The 14976-nt window shown below is 48.6% G+C and overlaps 1 protein-coding gene across 2 annotated transcripts in view; it reads right to left on the reverse strand.

Annotated features, from left to right (window-relative positions):
• Window positions 1–9380, reverse strand: part of MXD4 (MAX dimerization protein 4) — a 54366-nt gene extending 44986 nt beyond the window's left edge. Inside the window, exons 1-2 of one of the 2 annotated variants that reach the window (XM_072620038.1) lie at window positions 9101–9380; window positions 8062–8161 (exon numbers count right to left, since the gene is read on the reverse strand). In XM_072620038.1, coding sequence (XP_072476139.1) covers window positions 8062–8161; window positions 9101–9164 — 164 coding nt within the window. In that variant the 5' untranslated portion in view covers window positions 9165–9380. The remainder of the gene's footprint in view (window positions 1–8061; window positions 8162–9100) is intronic. The other variant, XM_072620040.1, reaches the window with a different exon arrangement.
• Window positions 9381–14976: the final 5596 nt, after the last annotated feature.

Genomic DNA, 14976 nt, shown 5'->3' on the forward strand with positions numbered 1-14976 from the left:
CGTCAAATAAGTTGCTTCCCCTCCCTCTGCCTAAGTTTTTCCATTTGTAATAAAAGGGTTGGATGAGGCAACCGCCAAGAGCTCCCTCAGTTCCAGTGTTCTACGTCCTAAGGTCTCTCTTAGGAGGCCTCTCTGAAATAATCAATAGTGTTCCCTCCTCCCACCCTGATCCAATTTCTGAGTGCCTCTCTCCTCGGCCAACATAGGCTCACATCTGAATACCAGTTATAGTTTTATAGCTAAGGCACAATCTTGGCCAACACTCTCACCGTACAAGAGGGGAAATTGAGGCCCAGTGGGAAGAAGCAATTTGCCCAAGGTCATGCAAGCGAGTCAGTAGCAAATCCATGACTCAAACCCCAGGCCCCCAACTTCCTGGACATGGGCTCTTCTGACTATCCTAAGGCCTTCTGAAAGTTTTAAAACTTTCCAAAAGTTCAATAGCATAGGACACAGGTACACCTGAGAAAATCTAACCACGGGACTAGACGGGGAGAAGCATCTCAATGCTCCAATTTTATCTGGGAGCCCTGATTCACTTGCTTCTCACCTATAGCTTCACTCATCAGGGAAACATCAAGGTGAAGTGGAACAACAACAAAATTGACTAGAGTCAACGGACCTGGGTTCAAGTCTTACCTTTACCCCTGCCCACCCATGGGACCTGCCTCAGGTCCCTCTACTTCTCTGGACTTCAGTTTCCTCTCTATAAAATCACTAAATCTAAAGTCTTGAAACAGAACCAGCCCCCTAGTCCCAGCCACACCTACACAGCTGTCCTCCACACCATCTGAAAACAGCTGAATATCCAACTTTTGCTTAAAGGTTTCCAGTGAGAAGGAGCCTTTTAACTCCCTCAGATAGCTGAGCCCACCTCTGGAAGCTTGGTTTTGCCTGAGATGAAGCCTCAGTTTACCTTCCACTCTTCTATTTCTGCCCATCGGAGCCAAACAGGAGAATCTCCCAACAGCCCTTCAAAAATGAGCCAGGTCACACGTCCCCACTCACTTTTCTCTTCCCAGGTCCTTCCACTGAGTGTCATGTGGGATAAACTTGAGGCCCTCACCATCCTGGCAGGCCTCCTCTGGACATTCTCACCCAGGGAATAAGTAAAACAGAAACATGGGGAAAGTTTTCAGATAGACATAAAGTAAACCACAATTAATATGCTCTGATTGTTAAAGTTTCTTCCAGCTTTAAATCCTAGCATTTGAAAGGTCACTGAGACTTTAAGATGATCTTCGATCAATATACATGAAAACCATTTGCCCCTACCCTAGGAAATGACTTGCCCAAGGTCACACAGTAAATCAGGCCTCTATCCTAGATCTCTTGACCATCTGAACAGGGTTCTTTCTACTTCTCTATCTTATATAAATCCTAGGTATTCCTCTGGCCTGACTTGATCTGCCTGCCTCCAGTCTTTCCCTCTAACCTTTGTTGTTTTAATTGTATCTGACTCTTCATGGTCCTATTTGGGATTTTCTTGGCAAAGATACAGGAGTGGTTTGTCATTTCCTTTTCCAGCTCATTTTACAGATGAGGAAACTGAGGCAAATGGGGTTAAGTGACTTGGCCAGGGAAACATCTGAGGACTCATTTGAACTCAGGTTGTCCTGGCTCCAAGCTGGGCACTAGATCCACGGCGCCACCTAGCTGCCAGTCTTTAACCTACCTTGTTTAAATAATATTCCTAACATACAGTTATGATAGCATGAGGGCAGGTGTTATAAGGGCCCTGGGATCATTTCTCTGTCTTTTCTCTCTCACCTGCTATTTAAATGTTTTTAAATTGTGCCTTAAAAAACATTTCCTTGTACAGACCAATCCCTAACATCTAACCTGTTCTTGAAACAAAGCAAAACAGTTAAACAGAACTGTAAAAGCAAGCCGATTCTGAAAGGGGGTAACTTTCTGTACCCAGAGAGCCTCCCACCCCCAGCTCTCTACTAAGGGGACAGATACGTATTTCATCCCTTCCTTTTCCTGAACCAAGCTTAGCTGCTGCTTGTTAGCTGTTCTGATTTACATGCTGTCATCACTGTCCCTTCTCCCTCCTGAGCCCCAAAGTTCTCACTCCACTGCCCAACAGTACACCCACAAGGCTCCACACAGGGAGGCCACCTGACTGAACCAGAGGAAATGTCCACTCTTGAGCAACCTGGAATAACCGCTTACAAGACTTTCATCATCCTATGTCCTTCCACACCACACAGGTCGCATGTTTCTTGCCTCATTCCGGGCCAACTCCTTGGCCTGGCCATTTGAGGCTCTGGACTGTCTGGACCCATCTGACTCCTCCAGCTGAATCTCTCCTTGCTGCAGCACTCCCTGCTGCTCTCCCCACACAGGATCATAGAAAGAACTGCAACCCCTTCATTCTGCTGGCAGATGAGGCAACTGAGGGCCAAAGGAGGAAAATGAGTACCTCTCAGTGATGCAGGGAAGGCGCAGCTGAAGCAGAATTCAAGCTCAGGTCGCCAGACCATGCGCTTGGCACTCTCTCCACCCCACGGCACAGAGCTGGAAAGCTCAGATCCCCTCTAGTCTAACCACCTCATTTCACAAATGGGGGAAGCAGAGACCAAGAGACACAACGTGAATGGTTCAAGGTTGTACAGCAGACCAGGACACAGGTTACTGAACTCTCAGGCCTATGTTCCTTCTACTCTGCTTTCTAGTCTAATTCTCCTTTCTCTGTCCAATCAGCTCCTACCCTCATTTCTTCTGCAACAGCCTTGTAACTGGAGGTCTCTCTTCACTCTCCCTCCCTCTCCAAAACACCTGGAACATACTCACGAGAGGAATATTCTTAACATGAGACCATGCCATTACTCTACTCAAAAACCTTTGGAACAAAGTAGGAACTGCTGTCCATTCAGCCTCCGACCAACCCATTCAACCTTCTCACATTATTCTACTTCCAACATTCTTTGTTTCAACTAAAATGACCTGTTGCTTAACCCAGGGTTGGGGAACCTGTGGCCCTCTAGGTCCTCAAGTGTGGTTCTTTGACTGAATCCAAACTTCACAAAACAAACTTGAGACCATACGTGGCCAAAGGATTCAAAGGGCTGCTCCTGAGGACCTAGAGGGCCACATGGGGTCTCAAGGCTACAGGCTTCCCGCCCCTGGGCTAGCCTGTTCTCCTGTCTTTTGTCTCTTCTTATCCCTACATAAGGGAAGACTGTCAACCTAACCCACTTCCAAATCCTGGCTTCTTGAAAACTCCCTTTTTCTAAGTTCGACCTCATTCATGAACTCCTCCCTAGCATGACCAGCAACTAACATTAATATAGTGCCTACTATGTACTAAGCCCTTTACAAATATTATCTCACAACAACCTTGATAGGTGCTATTATTATCCCCATTATATAGTGGAGGAAACTAAGGCAAATAAGGTTAAGGACCTGGCCCAGCATTAAGACTAGCAAGTGTCTGAGGCTGTACTGGAACTCAGATCTTTCGGATTCCAGGCCCAGCACTCTATCTGCTTTAACGCCTAGAAGAAAAGGAGGTTACCTTCAAATTTCTCATGGCTCTTCTCACCTGGGCCTCTCTCTTTGCAAAAGGATATCATCCCTCAGTTTCACTTCAGCCATCTCTCTCTGCCTATGTATCTCCCTCCTCAATACTGGAGTGTAAGTTCTCTGAAGGCAGGGCTTGTGTGGGAGCTAAGTTTATTTCCTCAGGGCCTGCCACAGACCTGGGCTCATGGTAGGCACCTTCAATGCCTGGCTTAAACCCTGCCCTTCTCCAAGAGGCCTTTCCTGACCTGACCTGACCAGCCCAGCCCAGCGTCCACTGCTCTGCCTCCTCTGAGCTCCTCCAGGACTGTGCTTGAATTATTTTACAGGTCCAAGTCCTGTCCCTCAAGCTAGTTCAAGGAAGTTGGATGAGGGAAGAGATTCCTGCCTAATGTCCCACACCTACCCCACTGGAGCACACCCAAGAAGGAAGACAGACAAAACTGCTGACTATTGGCTTGAGGAGAATTACCAAACTCCAGGAATCATTTTCCCTCAGGCTCCATCAGCATGAAAACCTGAGAAGACCCCAGGCCCAGCCCTACAAGGAAGTCAGCATTGCTAAGCACCTGACATTATAGCTTGGGAGCAGGGTCACAAAATGGGCTCCAACCAAAAGGGGTAGTTCCCCAAGGGAGCTGAGAAACATCTCAGACGCGGAGTCAAAAGCCCTAGCCTCAGTTCCTGCCCCAGACACTGAACTAGCTGGGTGACAGAAAGCAAAATCACTTCACTGAGTCCCAGTTTCCTCATCTGTAAAATGGGGATAAAGATGCTGGGTCACTACTTCCTCCATAGGTAAGCTGGAAGGAAAGCACTCGTGAACCTACCTTCAAGTGTCACGGAAACAGGAGACAGTGTTATGACTCCTTAGTCACATGATTAGCATTTTCCGGGATTTTCTGAGCTTTGCTCTAGTGAAAGAGAAAGTTAAAAAGCCAGGGAGTGAAGGGCCTTGCCCAGCAATGGGCAGGACAGCAAGATCCCTCCTATGTCCTGCGGCAAAGACCCTTAGCTTCACTGCAAGAGTTGGAAGGACCTGGAGGGCACAGAATGGCAAAACAGGAAGGGACCTCAGATATTATTGAGTCTAACCTGATCCTTTTACAGACATGGAAGCCGGGATTCAGAGAGTCTCCTAACTCTCTCCCAGCACACACTACACCTGGGCCTACAATAGCAGAGTCGGGAGGGCTCTTGGAGATCACCTGACCCACCACCCTCATTTTGTCTATTCAGGTCTTTGCAGGTTTGTCTCACAGGCACAAAGTGTTCATGTATCGATGAAGATCCGAATATGAATCATTTGTATCTTTTAGCATGTGGGAACCCTGGTCCCCTGGGAGCCGCAGCCACCGCAAAGACCCAGTGTGCATGAAGGAGACGCCAAGGAGACTCCCAGAATCCAAACAGTATGTAGCTGTTTGTTTTTGTTGTGTTTAAAAAAAAAAAATCATCTGACCACACGAGAGGAGAATGAGATGGGAAAGCTGAGACTGGCAGAAAATCTGGAGATCTTATATGAAAAAAGTCCCAAGTGTGGTGAATGTCACCACACTGCCCAGACAGTAAAGCTTTGGATTCTGCTGCATCTGATTGATGACAGATCGACTACCTCGAAAAGGCTGCTGGGCACAAACACCCCCAACTTCTGCAAAGCACCAGGGAAAGAGAAAGCCAAGGACGGCCCAGATGGGCAATGGTGAAGCAGCCCTGCCAACATGGACTTCTAGTGCACGTGGGCACACACGCAGGCGCACACGCACAGGCACATACACATACATACACACACACACACACACACACACACTGCCCCAGAGAAACAATACACACTATTGCCTTGCCTGGGCCCACGTAAGTGCCCTGCTCGAAGGTTCCTCCTTAGCCCCAAGCTCCCAGTCTGAGACTTCACCCACAGGTCCTGTTCCAGTATCGTCCACCCAAAGTGACCAATAAGTGCCCAGACCCCAGCTTCTAAATGAAAGCCAGGCTGCTCTGAGGGACCTGCTTGATATGTGAAGAAATGATAATAATCTCACCAATAATAGCTACTGGCATTTAAAGAACCCTGTATGGCTTACCAAGTTTTTCTCCCACTCATTTGTTCCTTGAAGCAACCTAGTGAGGCGGGTAATACAGGTATCACTACCACCATCCTACAGATGAAGAGCCTAAGGCACAGACATTAAGTGACTTGCCCAAGGTCACACAGCTGGTAGAACCTGAATCCCAAATTTTGTGTTCTTTCACACAGCTGCCTCCCATTAGAAAACATTCTCCCCACCCCCAAGTAGGGTGTCTTCAGAAAGGAAGGCAGAAGGAAAGTCTTTCCCTTCCTTCCGCTGTTTTGAACCATCACCTCTACCCCCATTCCCCCCCAGCACTTCCTCTTGCTCTCAAGGCCTAGTTCAGGGTCCCTGGAACAGAAAAGGTCTGGGCTGGAACCTCGCTTTCAGATACATTCACAGGTTTAGGGTTAGAAATTGAGATCTAGTTCTCACCTCTTGTGTAGGTGAGGAAACTGAGGCCTATAAAGGGAAAAATCCAAGGTCACCCTGATAGTTAAGAACAAATCCAGGTCTGACACTAAGTTCAGTGGTCCATACTATACAGCACTGTCTGGTCTTGGTCCTTGGTAAACTCTGGACCTCTCTAAGCTTAAGGAGGCTTTTTCTAGTGTCCCTTGCCCACCCCTAGCTGCTGGAGCGGTCCCTTTCAAGGCTGTCTTCTTCTCTGCTTTTTCACTCTACACTTATTTATGCACAGATGACCTCCCCCATTAGACTGGAGGTTCTTCGGCGGTAGGGCCCACTTTGCCCATCTTTGCTGGTCCAGGTGGGCCTAGCTAGCACAATGCCCGGACATATCCGAATTGATCCTAATAGCTGGTCCTTGTTTTTTCTTTGGCCACACAGTTCTCCATGAAGAAAGTTCCATGGCAGGGGGCTAGAGTCCTCAGAGGAGGGGGAAGGGTGAGACTGACCAGGGAAAGAGAAGGTGCTTCTTTTCTCATGTCCCTGTGCTAGAAAGGGTTTTCCTTCAAGACAAGAACACGACTGCTTCCCCTTCCCTTTGTTTAGGGAGTTAAAGTAGAAGGATGTCGGCGGGGACAGCAGCGGAAAGCGCAAGGGTTAAGCACAATGAGCCCAAGGCCCGTTATTTGGCAACTGTAGGTGGCGGAGGAGAAAGGACCCGGAGGAGTTACCACGTAACAAGGCGCGGCCCCTTTAAGAGAATCTTCGGCACGTACACAGCGCTCTCTGGGCACGGTCTGCTTAGGCAAACAAAGCTAGGGCCCAGGGAGCCTCAGCCAGTGCCGAGCTGATCCGATCCGAGGACTCGTCCGGCCCTGACTGGGGGTGGGGGGTGGGGGGAGGGCACAGTTCACACCCTCACTCAGCAGGAGCCCATTTCCAATTAAAATCAAGGGTGGGGGTGGGGGCTGCCTACAGACTGGAACTCTCAGAAACCCCTGTCCAGATGTGAGGTTTCTCCCTCAAAGACAGACAGCAAACCTGGGGGTGGTAGGACAGAACAGCCGGGACTTGGGAGTCCAGAGGAGGAGACACAGGTTCTAAGTCCCAGCACATGTCATAAACGTGCATGACCTTGGGCAAGTCCCTTCCCCCTCTCTGAAGCTCAGTTTCCCTATCAGGGAAAGGAGGGGGATTGGTCTCGTGGATGGGGCCTTTCAGCTGAAGAGACTGACTGACCAACCGCCCCAGTTCCACTGGCACATCTGCTATTGGGGGGAAGTCAGTCAGTCAACAACACGTTTTAAGCGCTTACTACGTGCCAGGCGCTGTACTTCGAGTACAAAGAAAGGTAGAAACAGCATTTCTTTTCCAGACCCTTGGGAGTAGGGGAGGGAATTCTAAGTGTGTGCTAGTGGCTGTTTTTTAAAGTCCCCGAGCTGAAAAGTCATGGGGGTTGGGCTTCCACATGACTCTTTCCTGCCTTAAAAACAAAACTAAGAAGTTTGAGGGGGAGAAGTGTCCCAGGCAACCAAACCCCAGACCTCTCCCGCCCACCACCATCAGCGCTAGGAAGGGTGGGGTGGGGTGGGCTGACATCCGTCCCTGGGCAGGCAGACGGACAGACGGACCGACAGACAGACAGACCCTGCTGCTGCTGCGGGTGGGGGTGGGGGTTGAGTTGGGCAGGGAGGGGGGACAATCCAGGCTGCTGCGGCGGCTGCTGGGTTATCGAGCCGGGCAGAGCCAAGGCAGAGAGAAGGCTGTACGCGTGGCAGTGTTTATGTGCAAGATCAAAACAGAGCCGAGCCCAGCCCAGCCCAGGCCAGGGGAAAAATGGCGACGGGATCTGGGGTTGGGGCCAGGTCCCCGAGATGGGTAGGAAGAGGCTGAGGGAGGGGGAGGGAGAGGGAGGGAAGGGCTTAGTTTCTCGGACTCCCAGTCCCAGCCTGGCAGGTCCTGGCCACAGTGGTCCGAGCACCTGGAGGGGTGTGGGGGTGGGAAGAGCAGGGGAGCTGGGTCTACACGGGTTGGGTGGAGTGGGTCGACAGATTTTTACCTGTTATTCTGAGATTTCCTGGCCAAGGCGGCCGTCTTTGTTTTTTTCCTGGAATACTCACTGTCGAAGGGCAGCACCGACGCGTAGCCGTGTTCGGCTTCTGGGGACAAAGTCACACGCGTTAGGGGCTGGGGTGGAGTGGGGGGCGCAGGGGCGCGGTTCTCTCAGCCCCCATTCTTCCTACCCCACCCTCCTACCCCAAAGCCTTCCCTAGTCTCGGGGCTTGGCTGACCAGCCGGATCAGGGCAGTTGCGCCCGGATTTTAAAAAAACAGACGCCCTACAACATTTCTATCCCCTCCCCCCTTCTCCCAGAACTAGAGATTTCTTCCCGGGCCACGGGGCCTTTTGCGGATGGGGTGGGGGGTGAGCAAGCATGTCCCAACCTTCCTGAGCTCTGTCTTTCGAGGGGTAGGGGTAACCGGCCGTGGAGACCAAAGGCTAAGCTAGGAAGGGGGCGGCCCGGCTCTCGGTGGGGGAGGGGGGCAGGCAGGAGGCAATGTAACTCGCTCTGAACAGTAACAGCCAGACGCCGTAATAGACAAGGGAAGTCAATGCCACGGCCACAGTCAGCGAGCGCCCCTCCCTCCTCCCAGCGTCCGGCAGCTACAGAGACACAGAGACCGAGAGACCCAGAGGGAGATAGGAAATCCAGAGAAAAGACATGGGGGAGAGACACACCGAGACGTGACACGGGGACCCAGGCAGGGAGGCTGTTTTTTCCAGAGAGGTTGCCTCTCTCGGGCCGAGGTACTTCCACATTCTAGAAGCTCCAGTTTTCCTTTCGGTTGCTTTTTTGGTTTGGTTGGTTGGTTGGTTTTGCAACAAAGTATTTTCCCCCGCCTCCCCCGGGCCCCTAAACCTCAGGTAGGATCCATGCGCCTAGGAGCCAGCGAGGAACCGGGGGGAACCGGGGCTCCAGGCTGGGGGGTGGGGGGGGAAGAAAGGGCGTCCCCTGGGGGGGAGCAGCGTACAACAAAGAGAGGGGAGCGGAAAGGAAAGGAGGGGGGGCTCTGGAAAAGAGTCAACTCTGGGAATACCTCGGTCTCTTCTCTCCAAGTACTCGGCTGCTTCCAGGAGGAGTAACAGAGAGTTCCACTCCATACTTTTGGTGCTCTGTCACTCACACCAGTCCCCCCCCCACCCCCCCCAGAGAAACCAGACGGCAAACACCCAGCCCCCCCCACCCTGGCTCTGGCTCCTCTCCCTGCCTATAGAGCAGACCCCCGAGCGCCCAACTGCACCGAGTTCACACACTCCTGCCTACTTCCAAGTCGCCTATACACCACCCTCTCGCTCCAGCCCTCAAATTGACACATAAGACCGATGGGCGGCTCCAGAAACCAATAGAAATCCGCCGTTTGGGTTTGGGGGCGGGAACTAGGGGTGAGCGGGACCAATGAAAGAGGGCCGAACCCCTTAAGCTTGGGGAAGAGAATGTTGACAGATCTGAATCTCTCTTCCGATAGGCCGGCCGCGATAGTAACAATTTAGAAGCCGAAGCTTAGCAACAGCACGTGGTGGCCCAGCCCCCTCGCTCTCTGAGTGGCCGTCGGGGTGCATGTTAAGTAGGCGCTGGGCGATGATTGGTCGTGAGGAGGCTATGTAAAGTAGCGGAGTGCGGACCAATGGGTGGACGGAAGGGAGGCTGGCCAATGAGCTGGGCGGAGCGGACTGCGTTGCGGAGAGGAAAGGAAGCTTGGGCTGTTGGAGTGGCCTGGCCTAAACCGGCCTGTTAGAAGCTGGGATGAGAAGTCTAGGGCCGAGGGGGAAGGCGGGGGACTCGCGCTGCCGACACCGTTAGACGGAACTCCCCTTCTTCTGCCTTCTCGTCTCCCAGATTTGTGAAAGCCACAAACCATCCACTGGGACACCCGCCTTAAAAGAGTCTCAGAGGCGAAAATGATGCTACAGGTGCTAGGCCTGGCTTTGGGGGAGGGGAGACCCTTCTGGAGGCCACCTGGTGACAGGCCGATTCCTGGACACTTGCCTTCTAGTCCTGGCTTTTGCTGGGATCTCGGACGGAAAGTTTCCAATTTCAGTGGATCCTAGATGTCGAGCTGGGAGGAATCTTGGGACTCATTGAGGGATCCCTCCCCATTTTACAAAGTTAGAAACTGAGGAGAGAAAGACTCCAAGTCATTACAGACAGGACACGTAGCAGAGCCCAACTGGGAACCCATGCCCCTAGATCTAAGATCCAGTCAATGCTTGTTTTCTTCTCTGTCCAGTCTAGGGAATGGACCACATGCTCTCTTCAGGTCCCATTCTTCAGGTCTTCCAGTCTCTGTTCTAAGGTCACTAAGGTGGTCTCTAACATTCTGTGTTCTAAGGATCTCTTCCAGTTCTAGGGTTCTCTGTTCTAAGGCCCCTTTCAGTTCTCTCATGCTCTGTTCTGTGTTCTGAAATCACCTAAAGCTCCACCATTGTATGTTCTAAGGATCCCCATCATATTCACATTCTTACATTCCATGGTTTACTTTCACTCAGTTCTCTTTGGAATGTTGCCAACCATGGGTGGCTCTTCCTGCTGCCTGTGTGTTCCAAAGGTTGGAGGTTTAGTAATATATGGAGGTAAAGTCAGCCAGCATTTATTAAGCACCTACTACTACATGCCAGGCACTAAGCTAGGCGCTGGGGAAACAAACAACAAAAAAAGGCAAAAATCAAACTTGCCCTCAAGGACCTCACAATCTAATGGAAGAGACAGCATCCAAAAGATTACATACAAACAAGATATACATAGAGTAAATTGAAGATAATCTCAGAAGGAAGGAACTAGCATTGAGGGGATTGGAGATAGGTGTAGCATGGGATGAACAGTGATGTTAGCCATTAACTTATCCTCCCTCAGCCTTAGTTTTTTCATCTTTAAAAAGAGGATGATGATGCATTATTTACCTTACAGGTTTAGATTGAAGAAAGTACTTTATAATCCATAGAATAGCATAGAATTGTGAGCTGCTGCAATTATTAATCTCTATTAAGATTTTCCTCTTGCTTTATCACAGCACAGATGTGACCCTGAGTTCTTCAAACTGTGCTATTGGAGAAAAAGCTCTACTCAACTGGAAAGACTTCATATGAGCCTGGCCTAGGTAAGTACAGAGAGGCCTAGTCATTAAAAGGATTATGGATCCAGGGTATGCATATCTTCAGCTGTAGCAACTCTTGAAGACCATCTACAAAGGCATAAAGAAGCTTTGATCCATATTGGTGGAGGCAACATCCATAGTAGATGCTGGAATTACTGAATTATTAATGTTATCACTAATAGAGGCAGCGTGGTATCAAAGAACATTGACTGAGATATTAAAAAAACAAACAAACAAACCAGGGTTCATATCACAGTTCCACTGCTCATCATGGACAAATTCCATCATAAGGGGATGCAGACTCAGAGATAGCATGAACATTCCCTTCTCTGCTCATAATAATGACATTAAATCAGTAAAGCAGCAAAAGATTTACAGAGAGCTTTGTACTGGCATGTACTTAAAACTTGAAAGTTTGCAATGTACTTTACAATAATATCTCATTTGATCCAATTCTGCCATTTACCCCCCCTATAACCTTGCTCACTTCCATCTAAACCCTCTGAACCTCACTTTCCCATCTTTAAAATATCTGCCCTCTCCATGTAGATATACACTGTTGTTATTACTGTACTCATCACCAGGTGAAGTTATGGAGAATGGCTGTCATACGATGAAATCCAAATGAAGGAGGGATTCCCTGTGGGTCATGAGGCCCTCCCAATGCCCTGGTTTGTGGAGGATGTGGTGCTGATGGCATCCTGCCCCAGAATACTATGGAGAAGGGAATATTCATGCGATTGTGACAGTTTGCCATGACTAACTGTAGCTTCACAATCATACAATCAATTCAGAGGTTTAGGGAACTCGGAATCTTATGGATTATGGGTTTTATGTTTAAGCATTTGGCTCCATAGAGCAAAAATACACCCTTAAAGTTCTCCATGTGCATGTAGAGATCTTACAAGATTCCTCAATAGATGAAACCACGGAGATAAGTTTGCTCAACAATCTACTGCTTATCAGCATCGAGAGAAGCAAACAGCAGGGTGGTGCATGCTTTGCCTGAGGTGTTTGTCTAAAGCCATAACTAGGGATTCCACCATCTGGGGTAAATTCTACTGGGGAGGGTCATGTCTAAAGTATGCTCACTCATGTGTACAGTTGAAGTAAATGAAAGAGAGGTCATAGGATTTTAGGAACTTGGAGACCTGGATGTTTGAAGAAGGTGGGGTTATTATGGAGAAGAAGACCGTGAACTAGACACTAAATCCTTGGGGAAGAAAGAAGATGACAGAAACAAAAATTAAAATGGAATAGAATGAACTTTAGAGAAGGAAAGGTAGTTGCTAAGTGATGGTGGCAGAAGGATGTTCTGATAGTGACATTGGGAAGCAAGGTGTGTGGCATATCCTCCTACCCCTGAGCATCAGAAGGTGCAAAAGGAGGAAGAGCCATGACTGGAGAAAGTACCATGAGATATGCGATATTTTAAAGAAAAGCTAGGTTTTGGGGGTGGGGAGTAGTAGCAACTACGCCAACACACAGGGTGGGCTGCTAGCACAGGTTCTTTGATCTGCTTTTCTAAAAGAAAGACAGCTTCAAAGGAGTCCACAATCTTACTTTAATTAAACAATGCAGACAGATAAGTAGAAAGAAGTGAGTATCCAAAAAAGAATTCAATAGATAGGGCTCCAAGTGTCTAAACAAAGTAATAGAAAAATTTACATCACCAGATCAGGGAGAACCAACATTTGGGTTGAAAAAGTCCCTGGAGGGGAGGGACAACTCCTTAACAACAGCTACCCAGAGTCTCATCTGGCCAAATGACAAAAAAACATTCTTCCCATGAGTGAGCCCCAAAGTAAAATACCAACCTTCTAGTATATATAGTTTGCAAACAAAGATAAGTGTGAAAACCTACATGTCTCAACATTTAATTGGATCCATGTGGCCCAGAGCCTAATTGGCTCTGTGTCAGAGCTCTGTGTGACTCTAGATGTGTCACAGCTGTGAACTGAGCTGAAGTTGAAAGCAGCAAGATATCCGTGATTGAAATACCTGTGTACCTTTAGACCTGAGAACATGGCTCTCATCCCAAGGGAAAAGGGGACACATGGTCACTTAGCCCTATTAATGGACAGGGAAGATCTTATACCCCATTAACCCTACAGGAGGACTCAGAAGGTTGAAGGAAAGTGAGCAGGAATCCTAGGCTGAAAGACAGTATATTAACAACAGGATAAAATGTCCAGTGGGTATAGTGGAAAATGTGGAAAGAGGATAATAACTGGACTATGGCTGAGTTTATGTAGGAGTGGGCATCATATACTGCTTTCATTGCCATTTCTCTTACTGATCCTGGCATTCCTTCATGGCACCCATGTCCAAGTCAGGGAGCATATCAGAAACAACCTCTCTGTAGTTTTAAAGTGACTCTGGGAGAGGGGCTCATACAAAAGAATTTATCCTAACAATCCACACAGGTAAAATCAAGTGGATAAGACATGCCTCTAATCAGGACCATATCATGTACTTGCATGTCATTTCAGAGGAACAGATAGCCGTATGCAGACTTGTCTAGGAAAAAGAAAGTAGATGGGAATTCCATTTGGGAAACTAAACAGTATTCCCAGTGGACTCCCAACTTTGCTTTGACATAAAAACTTGTCTTGCTAACATCGATGTCCTCCTGTGACTGTGTAGCCACAAATCATGGCATGTCCTAATTTCCAAAGAAAGGATAATGGAAAGGTAGGCATAAATCTGCTATCACATGTTCCCAGCTTAGCCACTTGGTGTTCCTGATAGTCACGGACTCCTCAGGGAGTCACCCTGGCTGTTTGCTTATGCCCTTCTGGGCCAGAAGCACTCAGGAAGTTAGTGTTCTTTGTGATTATAGAGTCAAAGCCCTCCTATCCTTCAGCTCCTTTCAATATGGATCAGTAATTGATTACTTGTATAGGGGATGTGTACTGCCCAACTAGGTAACTCCACCTCTTTTTGAATAGACTGTATTTCATGAAAACCAACCATGTTTTGTTTGGTTTAATGGAACTGATTCCCCCAAAAAAGCATATCCAGATGCTAGATTGTGGCATGGGAAATTTTTTTACTCCACATAGAATCAATGAGCAAATAAAAAATACTTAAAAACAAAGAGACCATGTATAATAATAAACAGTAAACATCTACTGAGTAGCTAGAAACCCACTGCTCTTTTAGGTCCCAGAAGTACCTGCAGACATAGGATCTGTTCCCTGGAGTTCTGGGTCATACACCCTTTGAGTCTTCCCTTGAACAAGCAAAGGAGACTCACAGCATGATTCCTGTAGACATCATGCTTTTCATACAATGCAGAAACTTGGGAGTTAAGATCTTCATTTAGCTTGGTTTGCAGAAATCAGGGTCCAGTGCCAACTGGAGTTTGGGAAGATGTTTTCCCTGGATTCTGTCGTAAGTCCTCATCTATCAGTGCTGAGCCATCCCAGAGCAGGGTGAGTGGAACAGGTAGCCAGCCTAGTAAGTGCCTGCCTCCCATCAAATGTCCCTCTGTCCCTTTCACTCTAACCTTAACCACCTGCACTTGGCTGCCCCTTTCACCAGGGCTATTCCAACAGTCCCAGCCTCAAACCTCTCCCTGTTCCAACTGATCCTTCATTCAGCCACCATTGGCTTCCTATTTAAACTCCTGTTTGTAGTTGATGCTCTTCCACAACTTGGCCCCTTTTTATCTTCCCAGGCCCTTAACACTTTGATTAGCTTCCCTGACTCCCTTCGAGACTCAGCTCAAATCCTGCCTTTTATAGAAGGCCTTTCTCAGGCCCCGGGCACTGCCAACCTGGCAGCTGCTGATGCCTTCCCCTCTCACACTGAGTTCT

This window comes from Notamacropus eugenii, chromosome 6, assembly GCF_028372415.1.
Source record: "Notamacropus eugenii isolate mMacEug1 chromosome 6, mMacEug1.pri_v2, whole genome shotgun sequence".
Classification (NCBI taxonomy): Eukaryota; Metazoa; Chordata; class Mammalia; order Diprotodontia; family Macropodidae; genus Notamacropus; species Notamacropus eugenii.